Below are 20,253 nucleotides of genomic sequence, written 5' to 3'. Positions count from 1 at the left end.
TGCTCGAAAATCGCGCAGGAGCTACCTCCGCGAGATGATGTTCCGGAGATGGTAAACCTCACGATGTCAGTCGCGTAGCGTATGTGCGTTAATCTTCGGCTTGCACGCTGGAAACGCCAAGCAGAGTCTGTTGCAAATTCCTAGGCCTGTCCGTCAGCTTTCGGACACTGTTCTGGAAGGTGAATTAACGCATGAGCAAATAACATGCGTGGGAGGGGTGGTAGACCCAGGGCCGTGGGAGGGCCTGGTTCAGCTGGTAGATGGATGTCGACGTCTGGCGACCGTTGATGTTACCCACGTTTTGGCGTGCGATGATCCCATTGGCTGCCGATTCTACACGAGACCACTCCACGCCCGAACGCTACGAGCTTTGCCAAGATGCGGCCAAGAGACATGGCTGTCAAAGTTATCGGCTTGGTAGCTTCAATCAGAGGTTGCGTGCTGAAAACGCTAAGCTCCGCCATCATTCACCAGAGTTGCTTGACTGCGCTAGTGGGGAGATCTTAACGGCCTTGGCAAGAAATTCGCCATCCTGCTACGTCCCACCCAATCACAGCTTCATTTCGAGCACACGTTCTCTTGGCAAATGCTCTCACGTTGCGGCCTCTGAGTGGTGGCTGCATAGTAGCTGGAGATGCAGGGCGTCGGATGTCACCCACCAGTCTGGAATCTATCGAAGGGATTGACGCCGTAAGCCAATGCGGGCCTTCTCCGCCGCAAAGAGCGACCTGAAGCGTCTCTTTCAATATATATACATGTCTCACAGAGGCCCCTCCCTTACTTTCGGCATCCCAGCTCCAACTTCAAACAGCCTTCTTTGTCATTGAGCGACTTGTACTGCCTTAGGATCAGTCATCATGGCGCGTCTTACACAGTACAACTATGTCTTCGCCATTGGCACTTTCTTTGCCATGCTCGATGCATACAACAACGGTGCCAGTACGTACAAATTACTGTCACTTCATCATGCTCCAGACTAATACTGTACAGACGATGTTGCCAACGCATGGGCTACCTCTGTGTCTTCCCGCTCGGTCTCCTACCGCCAGGCCATGATTCTGGGTACCATCTTCGAGATGGTCGGTGCCATCACCGTTGGTGCTCGTACCGCTGAGACAATCAAGAACGGCATCATCCCTCCCAATGCTTTCAAGGACGATGCCGGTGTTCAGATGCTCGCATTCACTTGTGCTCTCGCTGGTGCCTCCATGTGGGTTATGGTAAGTGCCACTGTACTCATTGCATGTGGAGCATACACTGACTCCGTATATAGTGGTGCACTAAGCACTCCGCTCACGTCTCATCGTCTTACTCGCTCATCTCTTCCGTCGCTGGTGTTGGTGTCGCCGTTGCCGGTGCTGCCAACGTACAATGGGGTTGGAATAAGGGCAAAGGTCTTGGTGCCATCTTCGCAGGTCTCGGAATGGCACCTGCCGCTTCTGCCTGCTTCGGTGCCATCATCTTCATGCTGATCAAGATGACCGTCCACGTTCGCAAGAACCCCATTCCATGGGCCATTTGGACTGCACCCTTCTTCTTCCTCGTTGCTGGAACCATTTGCACACTTTCTATCGTCTACAAGGGATCGCCCAACCTCGGTCTCAACAAGAAGCCCGCGTGGTATGTCGCAACCGTTACCATGTCGTGCGGTGTCGGTCTAGCCTTCCTATCATTTCTCTTCTTCGTCCCTTACCTACACGCCAAGGTCGTGAAGCGCGACCACACCGTCCGATGGTACCACGTCTTCCAAGGCCCTCTTCTCTTCAAGCGCCCTGCCCAGGATGGCGCCGAGGCTGCCGTTGTTCCCGATTACGCCGTCGTCCAGGAGGACGAAGAGATGAAGAAGCCCGAGCAGAACAACGACTCCGAAGAGGGCATCACCGTCCACGATCACGAGAAGATGGCCGTCTCCACCGACATCGCCGAGCACCAACAACCCAGCTACAAGGAACTCGTCGCCCAAGGCCAAGAGCGTTTCCACTCCAAGCTCCGCGCCAAGAAGGGACCTCTCGGCTGGGCCATGCGCTACCTCCACGAAAACAAGATCCAAACGGGCGAGATCTACGAAAAGAAGAACATGCTCATCACCCTGAAGCGCATCCCCGCCATGCTCGTCGTCGGCGCCCTCTACGGCGTAAACTACGATATCCACGCTGCGCAAACCGGTATCCACGGCACACCCGAAGGCCGCCGCATGGAGCGCGTCTACAGCCACGCAAAGAAGTACTCCAACGAAGTCGAGCACACCTACTCCTTCGTCCAAGTCCTCACCGCCTGCACCGCCTCCTTCGCCCACGGCGCCAACGACATCGGAAACGCCGTCGGCCCCTGGGCCGTCATCTACGGCGCGTGGAACACAGGAAAAGCCTCGCAGAGCAAAGCATCCGTGCCCGTATGGCAACTCGCTGTCCTCTCTGCTACCCTCTCCCTCGGTCTCGTTACTTACGGCTACAACATCATGAAGGTCATGGGTAACAAGATTACTTATCACTCGCCTAGCAGAGGTTGCAGCATGGAGATGGGTGCCGCGCTTACGGTGCTTATCTTCTCGCAGTACTCGCTTCCTGTTTCTACGTCCATGTGTATTACCGGTGCGACGGTTGGTGTTGGTCTTTGCAACGGTACGCTCAAGGCTGTTAATTGGCAGAGAGTGGGGCTTTTGGTGTTTTCGTGGATTATGACTATTCCCATTGCGGGGACTATTGGTGGTGTTTCTTGCGCTATTGTGCTTAATGCTCCTCACTTCGGTTAGAGGGGGGTGTTGGGGAAGAAGGGGGATGCTCTGGTGTTTGTGGTTGCTTTACTAAAAGAGGACGGTGGATTGGATTTTATACCTGCTCCCAAGGTTGCGTTTTTGTAGCAGCACCTTTGGGTGGTTAGCGTGCGAATCGTCTATTCATGCATATATTTCATCAACTTCTCTCATGCTCCTATGTCTTGGTTATCATCTGAAGAACTTGCTACAGACCCACTAACCTCTTGACTCGTTTCTACTGCCTTTGATACCCTTACGCATGTCATGACTTACCATCCAGCATTTTCGATAATACAGTCTGCATAGATGGGTGCAGTGGGTCGCATGTCTTTGTTCTCTACACGACCACGCCGCGACATCTCGTCAAGGTTAATGAACAAAAAACCGCTTGGGAGAGTATTGGAGAAGATCACTTTAGGCCATTTTAGTGAAGAACTAATGAAGAAGGCAGAGCTCTGGTAATTTGAATATCATCGCGCCGAGTACTTCCAACCCCGACAACAGTCTTCTTACTTATAGCAAATTCGAGATTCAGAATCTTTGGGAAAATAAAAGAAGAATATACGCGGTATCTAACAGGCTGGGCGTTGTGCTAATATTGGGGCACCGGGTTTGATCCACCCGAACTGCCCTGCTCTTGGAACATAAGAAGAAAGAGTTGAGAAGGGAAACAATCTCGCTGGGCATCCGAGAGGTCCAAAACGCATCAAAATCTGCAACAACATCCACTATCTTCGAAGCAAGAGGCATTCCAACCTACTGACCACGTCCGTTTCCTCGGCCACCTGGTCTACCACCGCGGCCTCCACGACCTCCACGGATATTTCCATTACGACGCTGCCGTTCTGCATTGATGCGGTCAGCATCGGCTCGAGTCAGGGCGTAGCTTGTCTGATTGTAATTCCATGGTGGCTGTACTACTTGACCGGACGGCTGCGCGGTGCCACGACCCCGTCCTCGTCCAGAGGAGCGGCGGTTGGAAGAAGATCCTCGTCCACGTCCACGTCCACGTCCACGGGGAGCTGGTTGCGGTGATGCTGGTGTTGGTTCTTGGACTAAGTTTAGGTTGCGCAACACGGCCGTGAGGGCCGACATATCGGGAGCTGGCGGGTCAGGCGACGTGGTCTCTGGGGAAGCTCCAAATGGAGAGTAGGAGCTCGAGGCCTGTGGAGGGTTCGACGAGCTGGGCGCGTTGGGAACGGGTGGGTTTATGACACGGTCCATGACATCTTGAGTGACATTGTTGAAAGCCTGAAGGACAACCCTCTGGCCTGCAAGTGTCGTGCCATTGAGCTGAGCAACAGCCTCGTCGCGGCCCTCAGCTGTTTGCATCAAGACGATAGCAGATAGCATGCGATTTCCTCCGAGTTCAGCACGATCGATACCTTCGGGGCGAAACGGGTGGAGAAACGCCATGACCACATCGTTATCGAGCTCGGGCGGGATGTCGGTCATGAAGAGTAGTCGGTTCCGCGAATCTTCTCGATTATCGAGATCGGGAGAAGGAACGCGATGCGGGGGCAAAACGTCACCCAGATTTTGGAGAACGCGTGGAATCAGGTCAGCGAGCGCTAAACGCTTCTGCTCCGCCCGAGCTTTGGCCTGAGCCTCTAGTTCTTTCTCCTTTCGAGATTCTTCTTCACGCTCCCGCACGACCTTTTCGTGTTCTTCTTGTAATAACTGGCTCTCCTTTGCTTTTGCTTCTCGTGCTTCTCGACGCCGCACGGCCTCTTCTTCGCGCCGACGTTCTTCATCTTCGCGAGTGATCCCGAGGGCTGGGAAGTCCGAGTCGGTAAGCCCACGAGTACCGTAAGGCCGTCCAGGTAAGGCTGAGTCAGGGCCAGAAAGTCCAGGGCGAACGAAACCGTCGTGATTGTCGTTGACTGTGGAGAGGTTAGCAAATAGTTTGCGAAGGGCTTGTCAAAATCGAACACTTACCTATATAGTTGCCAGAAGGAGCAGCTTCCACGCGCACACGATTGCCACGGATGTAGTCACTCGCTATGTGTACGGGATGCATATGCCCGAACATGACATATACACTCGAATTCGCCCCTGTTCGTGGATGAGCTGCGCGAACCTGATCGAGGATCACATGCTGTTGGAAGAAATCGCGGATGTCGTCTTCAGTCGCGGCGCGTGGGACATTGTCTACACGCCAGACTCGGTTACCGGCAGGTCGACTGTATCTAAACTCAACCATTTTGACAGAATATAGCTAGAGCTTCAAGTCTTTTGGAGATTATTAATAAGAGGGCGGGGTATAGAGAAGGAGGGAAGAATGGGTCGAGATTATATACGTAGCGGGCAGGAAGAGAAGGAATAACTTCGGTGTGCGTAAACAGTGCGAGACAGACTTCGCGGAGTGGTTAATAAGTTCCATGGAAGGGCACTCGCGAAGGAAAAGAATGTTTGTATACAGCAATTAGTGAAAGAGTCGCAGCCAATTCATGATTGATCAGGCAGCGCGACCCGTGGGTTTTCATGACCAGTGACAATGAATGTCGAAGGAATGTTGCCATGACAAAGATTGCCCACTTTGGATAGTCGTCAGTAGGAGATAAGTTTCTTGGCCTAGCCATGCACCGTATTCAGTGTCAAATTTGGGTTATCGTGAAGAGCTAAGATCGCGAATGTAGATCCTAGCGACTGTAATCCGAGGGCGTCCACCAGTTACTCCACGATATGACAACCCACACGATAATGCCACTTCCTCTAGGTATTGCAGTAAACATAATCGAGATGTCAATTTGACCAGATGATAGGACAGTCGCGAAGTGCAGTGAAATAGATGATGACGCAACGAAAGAAGAAGCTATGTCAATTAGCATCTTCGGTATAGCGAGGAGGTTTTGCTGATATGAAAGTGCTGTTGCTGCGCTTGCGACCAATACAGTTGCCCTATGAAGCAACATTGTGTGGTGCGACTTGAAGTTAGAGGACGCAGGGCCAGGTGAAACCCAGATGCTGAGGTCATCGGCTGGAAATGTGATTACGTCAACCCGGCCCGTGCGCCACCAGCGCCGCTTCTCGAACTCCAAATCTCCATACGCGCCGAGCACGCGTCAACGATTAACGCGCATCGTGTTCTCATCCGGAGCTGCCTCAGATTCCATAGAGTAGGTATGCGCACGAAAACAATATTAATGACATCTCTGCCTTGTACCCACTCCCCAAACTATGCCGGATATCACCAAAGTCCTCCTAACCTAAGCAATTCCACACCTGGGCAACGCCTATTTCAGCTCCCTAACATGTGCTCCCGAGAGTAGCAAAGGAAAGCACCCTCCATGACCATCACTACAAGCAGCATCTAGTTCTCTTTGCTCAATAACAGCTTCTGTCCGACCTGCAGTCCACCATGCGCATCGGCGTCGCGCAGGAACTCGCCCACCAGAGGATTCATACCACTGCGAACCGCGCCATCCACCCACTCGCCTATGGGCAACGATTCCAGCCCACTACCCGCCTCGCCGCTCAACAGCTCCCGAATACTCTGCACGGGGATGATCTGGTCGCCTGCGTGGTGCAGATACTCGACTCGTGAGTGGCTGTCAGCACCTGTAGTCACCTGCAAGACCGAACGAGCGATGCCCTCAGTGACGTTCTCGAGAGATACAAGATCTACATAGCCTGTCCAGCGGCTCAAGTCGGGCAGCGCTTTGATCAGGGACCCGTATTCGAGGAGGTTGGACATGATGTCCTCAGCTGCATCATCGCCCATGATGGCTGAGGGCCGATGGATAAACACCGGCAGGCCGATCTGCTGGCTCGCCTTCTCCAGGAAAATCTCGCTGACCCACTTGGAAGCCGCATAGCCGTTAGCTAGCCCTGCGCCACCATCTGGATGAGGTGGGAAGCGGGCGAGCGACTCTGGAGCCAGCGTCTCGGACTTGTTGAATTTGCCTGCCGTGGCAGTCGAGACGAAATGGAGCGGAATACGACGAGTAGATGCGAGCCGCACGAGTTCCTTCGTAGAGGAAACATTGGCGCTCCTGAGAGACTGGTATGTCTTGAGGAACGACACGTCTGCACCGTTGTGGATGATGGCGTCTGCTGAGGCTGAAATCGACTTGGCCTCCGCTTCCGTTAGTCCGCAGCGCGGAAGAGAAAGATCACCCTTGTGCAGTACGACCTTGCAGCAGCTTGCAAACTCGGCCAACTTGCTGATGTCGCGAATCGCAATGCAATGTATCTTGCCAACATCGGGGGCCTGAACTAGCAGTCGGAGCAGAGAGCTGCCCAGGAGGCCTGTCGCGCCGCTGATTACCACAGTCTTGGGAGACGTGTGGTTCTGCATTGCTACTCCCGGAGCTTGGTGTGTGCTTCCTTCCAGAAGGTCACTGGGGATCGCGGTTTCAGCCTCCCAGTCAATCGGCTTGTCAGCATCCGAAGACACGTCCTGCATCATGGTTGCCATGGCGCCCAGTGTGCTGTTCTCAAACAGCTTCAATAGGGGCAGGCTGGCTTTGAAAGTCTTGTTGATGAGCTGCCGCAGCTCGATGAGCAGCATGGAGTTGCCACCAACGTGGAAAAAGTCAGAACTGGCGTCGATACGATGCACCTCCTGCATCTGCTCCGGCAGTGTGTCTAGCCAGACCTGGACCAGCTTGGATTCCATCTCTGTCAGCTCCTCTGTCGTTTCTGATCCCCGCACAGTGCTTGGAATAGCGAGTCCTCGGAGGGCTCTTCTGTCCACTTTTCCGGCTGCATTTAGTGGCATCGAGGAAACGGCGATAATGGCCGCGGGCCGCATATACTGCGGCAGGTCCAGCGAGGCGGCGAGGTTGCCTAGGAATTGGATCTCGCTCTCCACCGAGTTGTCCGAAGGCGACAGCACCGCATGTGCAATCAACAGTGCAGGGTCACCCCGAGGCGTTACTGCCACCATCTTTACACGTCCTTTGGCCGCGTCCAGTATGGACTGTTCTATATCTTGCAGTTCGATACGCAGGCCTCTGAGTTTGATCTGCGTGTCTCCATCGATGCGACCGATGATTTCCAAGGAGCCATCTGATCTGAGGACGCCCTTATCTCCAGTTCGGTACATTCTAGTCCACCCGTTCTGTGTAGCCACCGAAGACGGCATAGGGTCGTGCAGGAACTTGCTCTGCGACTCATCACTACTGTTGATGTAACCCATGGCAACGCCTGCGCCCGCGATGCAGACTTCTCCGGACCAGCCGATCGGCAAGACGCTCAAATCTTGACCCACGATGTAGACACCGTAGTTTGGAAGGGTCCTACCGGCTGGGACAAGGCCATCATTGTGGTTCAGCAAGCTCAGATCCAGCTCGCTTGACGACATGGCGCATTCGGTCGGGCCGTAAGCGTTGAAGTAGTGGAATTCGTGTTCGAAGCGGGCACCGAGCTTACGGAAGCTTTGCAGGAGCTCAGGCAAGAACTTCTCACCACCTGCCGTGGCATATGCCCAGTGCGTGCTTTGAAAAAGGCTAGCCGCGCCGTGCCTGAGCCAGGCGAGATATTCCGACGGGGTTGCGCTGGTGTACGTGATCTTCTCTTCCAGCACGATGTTGGCCACGGCTACAGGATCTTTGCGGAGGACTTCCGGAACGATGACGAGAGTACCTCCATTGGCGAGCGCCATGAAGATCTGGTTCAGAGACATGTCGAAACCCACGGAGCTCTGCTGCAAGACCGTCTCACGTCCAAACCCATGCGTGTGCACCAAGGCCTCTACGTGGTTGCGCAAGCTACCGTGTGACAACATCACGCCTTTGGGAATTCCCGAGGTTCCACTGGTGAACAGTATAGCCGCCGGCTCGCTCGCTCGGGCGGAGACCGGAGGAAGGCTTGATGTCCCATTTTGGAGAAGGAGGACATCCAGAACAGCCACGGATGGCGAGAGTTCCATGCTCTCGGACTGAGGAGCCGTCGTGGTGTTGACAAGCAGCGCAGAGCACTTAGACTCTTCCATCATGACGCGGAGCCTCGCTGGTGGGATGTTGCAGTCCAAGGGAACGTAGACGGCGCCAACTCGGAGAATGGCAAGCAGGGAAAACACAAAGTGGGGCGACGGCTCCTGGAAGATTGCCACAACCGATCCTGGATTCGTGCCTGCCTTAAGAAGTGCGGACGATATCCTTCCGACATGTTGATCAAGCTGTTGGTATGTCCACGACATGCCGTTGGAGTCTTTGACTGAAGTTTCGTCCGGGTGCTTGGCGATCATCTCGTCGATACGATGCGCCAGAGTCTCTGGCCACTTGGAAGCCATTACGGGACCTGTAAGACGTTGTTAGCGCTCCGGGTCTATGTTATATATGTAGACAGTCGACTCACCTTTTCCAAGCTCGATCGCAGTGCTGACATCCTGACTTGAGAATAAGGACACGTCCTGCAAGGCCATTCCGCAAGACCGAGAAAGGTCTTTCAATAAGGCGAAATACATGTCCAGAAGCTGGGATGCATCGCTTTCAGAGTACAGACCGCGCTGCACCAATAGAGTGACGCGAGTTTCGCCCCCTGGATTCTCGATGATGTCCAGAGACATGTCGTAACCGGACCCCGGGAGATCAATTGACTTGACTTCAGCCTCTGCACTATCGAAGCGTCGCTTCTCACTCACACCCTGGCGATAGTTGATGAATGCTTGGAAGAGAGGACTGATTGCTGTCGACCTCTCGCAGCTCACGTTGTCGAGCAAAACATCGAATGGCAGCCTCGAGTGGGACATTGCTCGATAAGCCTTCTTGCGCGTGTCTTTCAGCACCTCCTCGAATGAGTGCTGATTCTCCAAATGGAACCTGAGCGGCAGCAAGTTCAGGTACATGCCGATGCTCTTCGCGACTCGGTCGTCCCAGCGGTTGGCGTCGGCCATACCAATGCAAACATCGCTGTTGCCGAACAGCTTGAATAGGAGGACCTCAAACACGCCCAGGTGGAAGTGGAATAGATTTGCCTTCCGCTCGCGACATGCGTCTTGGATCTGCGATGAGAGCTGCATGTCAATGACGCGACTCACCGAGTTGTGCGCGTATGCGGCCAACGGGACGCGATTCTTGGCCGCCGAGAATGGAAGAAGTGGGAGCGGCGACGGCGGTGCTGCGAACTCGGACCGCCAGTACTCTATCTCACCTTGCATTACCCCCGATGCCAAGTCCCCGCGCAGTTTCTCCGAGTAGGACGAATACTGATACGCTGGCTCAACGTTCAGTTCTTGGCCGTTGTAGGCTTTCTGTAGGTCGTCGAGGAGGACCTCCAGACTGATGCCATCCATAATAATGTGGTGGGATCCAAGGAGAAGATAGCTCTTCGTTGGTGTCAAGCTGAGATGCACAATGCGCATGCAGTCGCCATGCTCGATATCATAGACGTGGTTCTTGAGTCTCTCCAATTCGCGTGCCACGCCCGCTTCATCAGCGAGAGGCACAGTCTCGAGGCGCAAACGCGAAGTTTCGGAAATGCCCTGCACAGGTCTCTGATTCTCATCCACGAAGAAAGAAGTCCGGAAAGACTCGTGCCGTGCTGCCACCTTCTGGACGGCGCTTTCCAGATTGCCTAGTTTGATAGTACCGTTGACCGCCACACATATAGTGCTGTTCGCCGTCGTTTGGTCTTCCATCAGGTGTTTCTGGAACCAGAACCGGGACTGGCCTGGTGAAATGGGGAGTATCTTGTCAAAGCTTGGCTTGGTCACCTCATTGGAGTCTGCGACCGAGCCAGAGGTGGCGGACGATGACTCCTGCTTATCCAAGTCATCATCGCTCAAGTGGCTTGGGCTGGACGAGTCTGTGCTTGTCTGTGGGGTTCTTGATGGAGATGGATCAGTGGCATCAGGGGTCGGCAATGGCGTCGCATCCGGAAGCATCACTTCGGGGCCAGGAGAGGTGTCGCCTTGGTCTGGAGTTTGGCGAGCTGGCGTGTTGGCCACTGCGTGATCGAGAAGTTCTTGAACCAGACCGCCGGATAAGATCATGAACACAGGCACTTCGGTCTGGAGCTCCTTCAAGAACCAGGAACGAATCTCTACAGCGACCAAAGAGTCGACGCCGAGATCATCAATTCGTGATGTAAGAATCTGGGACGCCTCTTTGTCGTCTGGAATCTGGAGTATAACGCGCAGCTTACGGATGAAGCCATCTAGGGATTGTCAGTCTTGCGCTGCAGTGCATCGCCAGGATATACACGCTTACCTTGCACGATATCGCGAATCTCCTCCTCTGTAGCTGCTTCGACCAGTCGGCTCTTGATCGACGCGTCAGCCGCCCGTTTGGTGCTCTTGCTGTCACCCACTTGGTCGTTTTGAAGGCAGTGCTGGAAACGAGGGAACCTGGGCCAACGGATCATCACATCGTCGAGTCCAGACGTTCTCAATGCTGTCATGACCTCGGGATTTCGCCCAGAGAGCGGATGGGATGCTAAGACGGCCTCGCCAAAGCAGAGGTGGAATTCCCTCTCGGATAGCAGCAAGAAGCCGACCTTGAAAGAAGCCTCGTGCACGCTGCCCAAGAACCCATGATTGCGGTTGATGTATCCTACACCCATAACAGCGCCGATGTGGAAGATAGATGCCGCTAGGCCTTGGCTGCGACGCTTGTTCGCGAGCGCCGTCATGAAGGAGTTGGCGGCGCTGTATGCTGCTTGCCCGCGATTGCCGGCAATGGTGACAGCCGAGGAGAAAAAGACGAAGAAATCCAGCGCATCCGCGCCTCCACGGAAGAGCTCGTCCAAAAAGATGGCTCCGCAAAGCTTGGGCCTTAGCACCTTGGTCATCTTCTCGAGCGGCATCTCTGAGAATGAGACGTCGTCGAGAACCATGGCGCCATGAGCGATACCTGCGATGGGCGGGAAGTTCTGACGGATGTGGTCAACAAGCGACGAGAGCGCAGCCTTGTCAGTAATGTCGTTCGCAAAGACTTCAACCCTCACCCCGTCTTGCTTCATGCTCTCCAGCCATCTGGCATCCATCTTCGGTGAGCGACTCGTGAGCACTATGTTCCGCGCTCCGTGCGATGCCATCCAAGTGCAGGTGGACTGCGCCAAGTCGCTGGTTAGTCCAAACATGACATATGTCTTGTCGCTCTTGAAGTGAACGAGGCCGTCGACCGTGGAAATCTGCACTGGAACCGGGCAGGCGCTGTTCCAGTCCAAGACGGCTGGAGTGGCAGTCTCGATTTCGGACCCACCAACCAGCTGTTCCAATGTTATAGGGGCCAAGTTGGAGCTCAGAGGCTTCGACAGGAGCGTGTCCCTCATTGCCCACTGCACAACCCTGTGGAGTCTTGGGCGGAGATCCTGTATGGCAAAGCCACGAGCATGCTGCAGTGCTTGTATCCCTGCGAGCGTCGTCCGAAGGCAGGAGTCGGGTAGAGCGGAAGCGATCATCTCGCCCAACTGCCTCTGTTGGGCATCCTTGGAGCCGTTCACAAACATTGCGACAGCAGAGGGCAGCAAAGACCGAACCTCGCGCTTTTGAGCGTAAGAATCAATGCTGATCCACGCGCCATCAGCGACTGGTGTGGCGGAAGTGGTGAAGAAGACGGTCACGTTGATGAGAGATGCAGCCTCGATGACGCTGGACGCTAGTTCTGGAGATGGCTCATGGATGAGGAGTGTAGAGTCTCTCCGACACACAGAAAGCAGGTTCTCGACACGCAGCAAATTGTCCAGCTGGGAGAGGAATTGAGATTCGCTACCCGCAGGCACTTCAACCTCTACCACGTCTTCTGGATGGACTAAGGCATGCGAGCCATTGGTCGGCGTAATGGAGACGACAGATTTGGCCGTGGCCATGTTCGTACCCAAGACCAGATAGGTCGGCTGAAGAGGAGCCGTAAGCACAGGCGCCAAGAGCGAGTAGGCAACCTTGATCACCACATCCGAAGCATCTTCGACAACACCCTGCCGATTCGACATGGACATCCTGGTCTGGAGAGAACTATTATGAACCAGAGCCGGCTTGGTAGAATCGAGCGAGAGATTGACCGGCGTGGTCTGCGGGTCGATGGCATGGTATATGGTTCGCTTGGATGCGTTGTACCGGTCGTTGATGACGTTTTCGTGATGAACGCGCGCAACCATGAACTGTCCGTTCTCAAGAGCGAGCTCATGCTCTTGTGTCCACAGCATCTTGTCGATGCTACCGTTCTTCTCCCATGTGGTGCCATAGCGCAGGCGTATGAGTGTCTCCAGAAGTTGTCGAGGATCGGGCTTGGTGCCGCTTTCCAGATCGAGCACTTGCGCAACTAGGTCGGGGATTTCGAGCAGCACGGTTCGTATGAGACCGATCGACATGTTCATATACGGCTCATCCGACCTGCAACCCTGTGTTACCCAGAGGACGGTTCCTTGGGTCTCGAATAGTCGCTGTATTCCCTTGAGCGCCTGTTCTGACAGGGAGCGGAAGATGGGCTCATCCAATTCCGCTAGGCAAAGAATCGCGCTGTTAGGTGTCGTCGTGGCGGAGCCTGTCATATCACCAAGTGTCCGATAGACGGCATGCTTCACGCCAAACGGCTGGATTAGCCGAACGATTTGGCTAATGAGCTGGCTGGTACCCAACGTCTGACCACCGATGATCACTAGGTCCCATTCCTCTTCGTCAACTGGCTTGTAGGTGCTGAAGGAGGAAAGTGGCTCGCGGAGCAGCGAGACGCGGTCATCGACAGCTTGTGTAACCCAGACAGTCAGCGTTGAAGGAAATACATCGATCTCGGGGGTGGCCGTGTCAATGCCCGAGAAGCCGCATTCAAGGAGCAACTGGTGCCATTCGAGCGTCGATACACCAGGCGACAGCATTCTCCCGTCGTTCTGACCTAGCCACCAACCTGTGGTGGCAGACATCATGAAACCGGTACGGCTCACGTCATTGTTGGTGATCTCTTGCATGACTAGGTAGCCTCCAGGCTTCATGAGCTGGCGTGCATTCCTCAGAGTGCGGCGTAGATCAGTCGTCGCGTGGAGGACCAGAGAGGCCACGACCATGTCGTACGAATGTTCTTCGTACCCTTGTGCCACGACGTCTTTCTCGCAGTCCAGAGTCTTGAATATCATCTTGTCGCTCACGGCAGAGAATACCTGTTGTGCAGTCTCGAAGAAACCCGAAGAGATGTCGGTATAGGTGTAGGAGGCGAAGGAGCGGCCGATCTCTTTCATGATCACCTTGGTAGCTCCACCTGTACCAGCACCGATCTCCAGTACCTTCATGCGGCCGTATCGATGCACAATCTGCTTCACGGTCTGGCCGAGGAAGAGAGACCACTCTCGCAGGCCCATACCGACCTCGTAGAAGCGATCCAGGAGACCGTCCTTGGTCATGTGCTCGAGAATTGTTGTCTCGCCTCTGAGAACGGCCGGAAGGTTGTCACCTACTGCGCGGGCTAGCTGGAGCTCCGTCCTGTGTGCCCATCTGCGCGAGATTCAAGTCAGCATTCCTGATCGAAGAGCGAAGGAGGTAGAAGCAAGAAAGAAAGCCGAAAAAGAAGGTGCGCTTTGTCACGAGAGGAGGAAGGAGTATAACATACTTGACTTTCAAGGCCGCGATGTCGTCTGCAGTGTCATCCAGCCATCTGCTCTGAGAGTATGGTCTTGTTCCGGTGGTAGAAATGACGTGGTGGTAGAACTCGAACATGCACTCAAAATGCCACTCGAGGTTCATGGTTTGTCTGACGTCCTTGGGGAAGGTGCTGGTGATGTTCCTCATGTAATCGAGAACGACCCTTTCCATGACCTCAGCGAACTCGTAGTCCTCAGCCGTGGACCTGAAACCGCCCATGGCCAACTCGCAATCTGGGTTGAGCGGCGCCCAGATGTGCTCGGTGAAGAACTTCTTGTCCATATCCGCGGTGGGCTCAGCAAAAGCGACGACTTGAATACCCTCCATCTGAACCAGGCCGGCGCCCTCGTGGGTATAGATGTCGACGTCGCCGCGGAGTTGCTTGGAAGTCATCGGGTTCTCAGTCAGGTGCGCGCACGAGTTTACGCTCTTGCTTTCTGCCCCGAGATGCTGCTCGCACAAACCGACATTGACGCGGAAGCTTTTGATCCCAGTGGGAACATGCAGCTGTTGAAGACTGCCATCACCCGGGAAGCAATACGCCAAGAAGATGCCCTGCAGCGCCGTGTCCAGCATAGCCGGGTGTAGGAGCATCTTCACTGGCTCATCATTCTGCGCAGGCACTGAGATGGTCGAAGAAGAGTAGTCGAGCCTTCTCTCGATCGAAGAGAGCGTCCGGAAATCGCCGCTATAGCTGTAGCCAATGGGCTCCAGAGATGAGTAGAACCGGTCTTCTGAGACGCTGGTGAGATTGGGAGGGTCACCTTTTCGAGACGGCAGCCATCGGGGGTGCGAATCGCCTGTCGTCACCCGGATTTTACCCGTCGCATGCGTGGATAGAAGTTCTACTTCTGCATTGTTCGACGCATGATACGAAAAGGAAGCGACGTAACTCTTGTTACCTCCTTCCTTGGCAATGTTGTGCAGCGTGAAGAGTGTCTCGATGCCGGCATCGCTATCCCCAAAGACGAGCGGTTTACCGAGGCTGAAGTCCTGTATCTCTATCACAGCAATGTGTTCGTCTGGCGACAGCGATCTAGCTGCCTCCACAGCGGTGGCGATGTAAGCTGTTGCTGGATAGATGACCTGACCCTGAAGCTGATGGCCTCGTACCCAAGGCATCTCACTGAGCTTAAGCAAATTCCTCCAGCGAATCTCGTTCTCGGTCACATCTGTCGTTCTCGCGCCGAGCAACGGATTGTGAGGGTTCTTGGCGCTGGCTACAGCTCTAGACATCCGAGACTCGTGCCAGTAGAGTCTGTCATGCTCCCAATGGTATGTGGGAAGGTCTTTCAAGAGATCTCGGCTGAGCGCACCGGATGTCGATAGGTCCATCGTGTGGAAGTCGACTGGAGAGGGAGAGAACCGAGACCACAAGTCGCCAAGGGCGTTGCTGAACGTATCGATATCGTCTTTCCCACGGTGCAGCAAGCTCACATACGGCAATGCTTCCGCATCACTGTGGACACGAAGCGTCTCTAGTACTGGTCCCTTCAACGCTGCATGTGGACCAACCTCGATGGCAAAGTCGAATTGGCCTTCTTTGGCAGTGGCAACAGACTGTACGGCCTGGGAGAAGAGAACAGGCCGGAGCAGATTATTTACCCAGTATGAGCCAGAAAGATCGCAATCCCCCTGCACATCACCGCGCATCTCCGTATTCTCATACGTGCTGGAGAACCACGAAGGACCTCCCGGCGTGTCATGTTGAGGTCGGATGTTGCAGCCCTTTAGGCCCTCGAGGAAACCAGCTGCCACCTTCTCCATGTGTGACGAGTGATACGCTTTGTCGACCTTCAAGACTCTTGCAAACTTCCCTTCGTCTTGGAGAATCTCTCTCGCCTGCTCGATAGCATCGCTATCGCCAGAAAGCGTGACAGCTGTAGGCGAGTTGTAGGCAGCGACGCACAAACGACCCTTGAACATAGGCAGGTCGCAAAGCTCGTTCGCGTCCTCTGCAGATGCGCCAGCGGCCATCATGGCTCCAGGCTTGTCGGATGGACACATGGTTGAATAGTAACCCCGGTAGTACGCGATCTTGACCGCCTCTGCTCGGGTGATGAACCCTTTGGCGTAAGCTGCGGCAATCTCGCCTGAGGAGTGACCGATGATCGCATGGAAGCTGACACCTGCGCTGCGGAGAAGATCGTACAAGATAATCTCGATTGTGGTTGTGAGCGGCTGTGCATATGCAGCTTCTGCGACGCGAGACTCAGACGCATCGCAGGTGAGCTGCTCCGCAAGTGTCCAACTTGGTCTGTGTGGCTCGGGAAGACGCTGCAGTTCACGATCCAGATCTTTGACTATTGTCCTGACATACGGGCTCTTCATCAATCCTTTGCCCATTGTGGGCCACTGTGCACCCTGGCCAGTGAATACGCCCAGGATCTGTACTGGTCGAGAGAGTTCTTTCGCACGGGTACCAAAACTGGAGCCAGTACTTCCCTCTGACGATGCCGCAAGTAAGTCGTCAATCTTGGCCTGGAGGTCCTCCGCCGACTTTGCCGACATGCTGGCTCGGATTGCATGATGAGATCTTCGAGCATACAAGGTGTAGCAAAGATCGCCAAGATCGACAGTAGGATGAGACTGGAGGTATTTCGAGAAGTAAGACAAGACTCCTCGTAATGCACTGCTGGATGCAGCTGAGAAGTTAAAGGGTGAGAACAGCGGAGTGGCAAGAGTCGTACTGTCCGGTGTAGGGATGCCGGTGGGAGGCAGAAAGTTCTCGACGATGACATGCGCGTTCGTACCCCCGAAGCCGAAGCTGTTGACACTGGCACGGCGAATACCATCCGCGAGATTTGGCCATGGTTTGGAGCTTGTTGCAATCTCGAGATTAGTGTAGAACGGCTCCACAGCAGGATGAAGTTTGTTGAAAAGCAAATTGGGTGGTATGACGCCGTGCTGTACTGCAAGAGAGGCTTTGAGAAGACCAGCCAAGCCCGCAGTACCCTCGGTATGGCCAATCACGGTCTTGATGGAGCCAACGTAGAGTGGATCGCCACTATGGGACGTGCTATCGCCGGGGTGGAAGAAGGCTTTGCTGATAGCTTCAGCTTCCTTTGGATCACCCGCCGCAGTCCCGGTTCCGTGCGCCTCAAAGTATTGGCAGCGCTGATTGGGGTCTTTGGGATCCAGCCCAGCCTTCTTGTAAGTCTGCTCAATGAGATCCATCTGTGCAGAGGCACTTGGCATGGTGATACCTTTCGTTCGACCATCCTGGTTAACTCCACTCTCTCGAATGATGCACTCGATCTTGTCGCCGTCGGCGAGCGCAGTGCTGAGACGCTTCAAGATCACAGAAGCTACGCCCTCACCGCGCGCATACCCGCTAGCATCAGCATCCCACATGCGGGACCGACTGTCGGCCGACAACATGTGCAGCGAGCTCTCGGCAATGTACTGCCCGGACCCAAGGATCATGTTAACTCCCGCCGCGACCGCAACGTCCGAGTCGCCGCTTCGCAGCAGCTGGACTGCTTGGTGCACCGCGACCAGACTGGAGGAGCACGCGGTGTCGATGGTCATACAGGGGCCATGCCAGTCGAAGAAATACGAAATGCGGTTCGACATGATACTTCGAGCCGTACCTGTCGGAGCATAGGTTGGCAAAGTGTCGACGTCTTTGTGCAAATGGTCGTGGTAGTCGGCACACATGAGTCCAACGTAGACCCCGGTACGAGAGCCGATCAAGGATTCCAGCGGTATTCCCGCCGCCTCCAGCGATTCGTAGACCACCTCCATCAGCAGGCGCTGCTGTGGATCAATGGCGGCTACTTCGACGGGCTTGATATTAAAGAACCCCGCGTCGAAGTGACGGTGGTCCTCCTCGAGAAAGTACGACTCGCGAACATCCGTCGTCGCGTGGTGGTTCGGGTCCGGATGGTAGAAGTTGTCAATGTTGAAACGATCCTCCGGGATGCGCTTGAGAAGATCTCGCGGATCGAGTAGAAGCTCCCAGAGTTTGGACGAATTGTTCGAAGAGCCAGGGAAGCGCATGCCGCTTCCAATAACGGCGATTGGCTCTCCATTGCCCTGTGAAGTCTCGCGGTGGGCAGTCATTGCGAATGCAAGATGTCGTATAGCTTAGGACGCGGTGTTGAAACTCGACAATGATCACAGACGCGCGAAAGAATTTGGTGAGGCAATGTTTTCTTGGTCAAGTAATCCCTTTCATTCGTACTATCGAACTACACTACTACATACTAACTTGCATACAAATGCTCACTCAGGGCTGACCCAACTTTCCTGTGGCGTTCTCGACTTCGGCTTTTCGTGCAAACACCAACATTCGAGAGGATCTGGAGTCGTTGCTGTCAGGCTGATGTATTTCGGGGTCGGTGTCAGACTCGTATATACAGCCAGTCCGATTCGGGCCTCTGCATCGGTCAGTGTGCGAAAGCAGAACCCAAAGCGGATAGAAATGGTGCAAAGAAGAAGCTGCAGCCCGACCGCGCCTTTACCGAGTATCCCAACATCGGTACTTTCTCTATCGATATGGGCAGCGAAAAGACCGAAGGGTTTGCTGAGCCGGCCACGGTGTCGGTACTAACATTCCGTACCCCCGAGACCGTACCAGCTTCTATTGAAGGGGAAACCGTAAGTACCGAAATGATGACACAACATATATGCGGATATATCTTTTTTCTACCATGTGCCTATTCGGTCCTGAGACACGACCCGCAAACATACGTTCTCGTTGATATCTACCTACCTAAGACGAGCGCACAACTGTTATAAAGTCTGGCAAGGCCAAAACAAGTCGTCATCCCAGTGTATCATTCGAGGTAAAAACGCCAACTCCAATCACGGTAAGTTCTTTTATACACAGAGATCGGTTATTGTTCCGATAAGGAACCGTGTACAAAATTCTAACGGTATCTCTTGAAGGTCTTCGACCTATTTCCACAGCAAATATGTCGTGGGGGCCGTTCATAAGTGACTGCATCTGCAAGACGCTAGTCTTCTTCAACGTCCTCGTCATACAAGCCCGCCTGACCTCGCGACTTACCCCGAGTTTCTCCAAAAACCTTGACACGATGCTACCGGGGCACAAAAGAGTCCTGTTCTCGTGGCTGAATCCTTCGGATTCGAGGCTGAACGCATTCCTGGTCCTCGTCAGTGCCTTGCTCTCGGTCGTGCTCTGGGTACAGAGCCTCCGCACTATCGGGCTACCGATTGGCTGTTTTTTGGCCTTGGTAGCGCTCTACTCCGACACGCAATTAGGGGAAAGCTTCGTCCCTCATTCGGCTCTTTTGTTGATGTGCTGCAGTGCGATGTATCTGGGGTAGTAGAGAAAGCATCACAAAGGCAATGGATGTTGTGCTGGATACTGTGCCACGCATTCAGGTGATTTGGCGCAATCGATGTAGCCGCGCGTTTGCAAAATCTTTCTTTATCGGGTACTTTAGCAACAAGCATGAGCTCTTGGACTGTGCCAGCTGCATTATATATACCAATAATATGTAACACCTTCCTCCCGCGTCACGAAGTCTTTGATCTTCTGGTAGAGAGAAGTCATCCAACCAAAGAGCCTCCGGGAGACCGGTCCGCTAGCGTGAGGCTAAGGAGTGGGCCCGCGCGTAGACGGCCAAAGCTTCACCCCTATCATGAACGTGGACGTGTGGAGTCACTTCGTACAGACCTCGCATCGTCAGCACATCGCACGCTCAACAATTCTGTCAAGAATGGGGGCTAGTCCTCGATCATTATTTCACACCCGCTGTGGTCACATATTGCGACATTCAATATTGCAATCTACCGTCCCCACTTCGCCTTCTCATTCCCACTCTATCGACGCCGTCATCCACATTGTCGTTTCCAACCTGCTCACTACAAACTGTCACAGCGCCTTGAGCGCAGCAACGATGAAGCACACCCAAGCCGGTAGATCCGTAGTCCACGCCCTAATCCAATTCATCCGAAGCCAAGATTCCATGGAGATGACAACATTGCCCTTTGGAACGTTCTTCTCGAT

General features: G+C 54.3%; 3 protein-coding genes across 3 annotated transcripts; 1 reads left to right on the top strand and 2 right to left on the bottom strand.

Moving 5' to 3' along the window:
• Positions 1-857: 857 nt before the first annotated feature.
• Positions 858-2,752, top strand: J4E78_000392 (uncharacterized protein; the record flags this gene model as incomplete). Its single annotated transcript, XM_049361056.1, has 3 exons — positions 858-939; positions 991-1,220; positions 1,274-2,752. 3 exons carry the CDS (start codon positions 858-860, stop codon positions 2,750-2,752), a joined length of 1,791 nt encoding a protein of 596 aa, XP_049226339.1.
• A 759-nt stretch (positions 2,753-3,511) lies between these two features.
• On the bottom strand, positions 3,512-4,958 carry J4E78_000391 (uncharacterized protein; the record flags this gene model as incomplete). The annotated part of the gene is given in 3 exon segments (XM_049361055.1): positions 3,512-4,638; positions 4,694-4,938; positions 4,951-4,958. The coding sequence occupies 3 exon segments, from the start codon at positions 4,956-4,958 to the stop codon at positions 3,512-3,514; spliced, it is 1,380 nt and encodes a 459-aa protein (XP_049226338.1).
• Positions 4,959-6,068: 1,110 nt separating this feature from the next.
• Positions 6,069-18,338, bottom strand: J4E78_000390 (putative Hybrid PKS-NRPS biosynthetic cluster; the record flags this gene model as incomplete). Its single annotated transcript, XM_049361054.1, has 4 exons — positions 6,069-9,001; positions 9,059-10,858; positions 10,912-14,126; positions 14,242-18,338. The coding sequence occupies 4 exons, from the start codon at positions 18,336-18,338 to the stop codon at positions 6,069-6,071; spliced, it is 12,045 nt and encodes a 4,014-aa protein (XP_049226337.1).
• Positions 18,339-20,253: the final 1,915 nt, after the last annotated feature.

The sequence above is a fragment of the Alternaria triticimaculans genome, assembly GCF_023758025.1.
Source record: "Alternaria triticimaculans strain BMP 0046 chromosome Unknown scaffold_1, whole genome shotgun sequence".
Lineage (NCBI taxonomy): Eukaryota > Fungi > Ascomycota > Dothideomycetes > Pleosporales > Pleosporaceae > Alternaria > Alternaria triticimaculans.
Note: the sequence above shows the minus strand (reverse complement) of the source record. Positions and strands in the feature narration are given on the sequence as shown.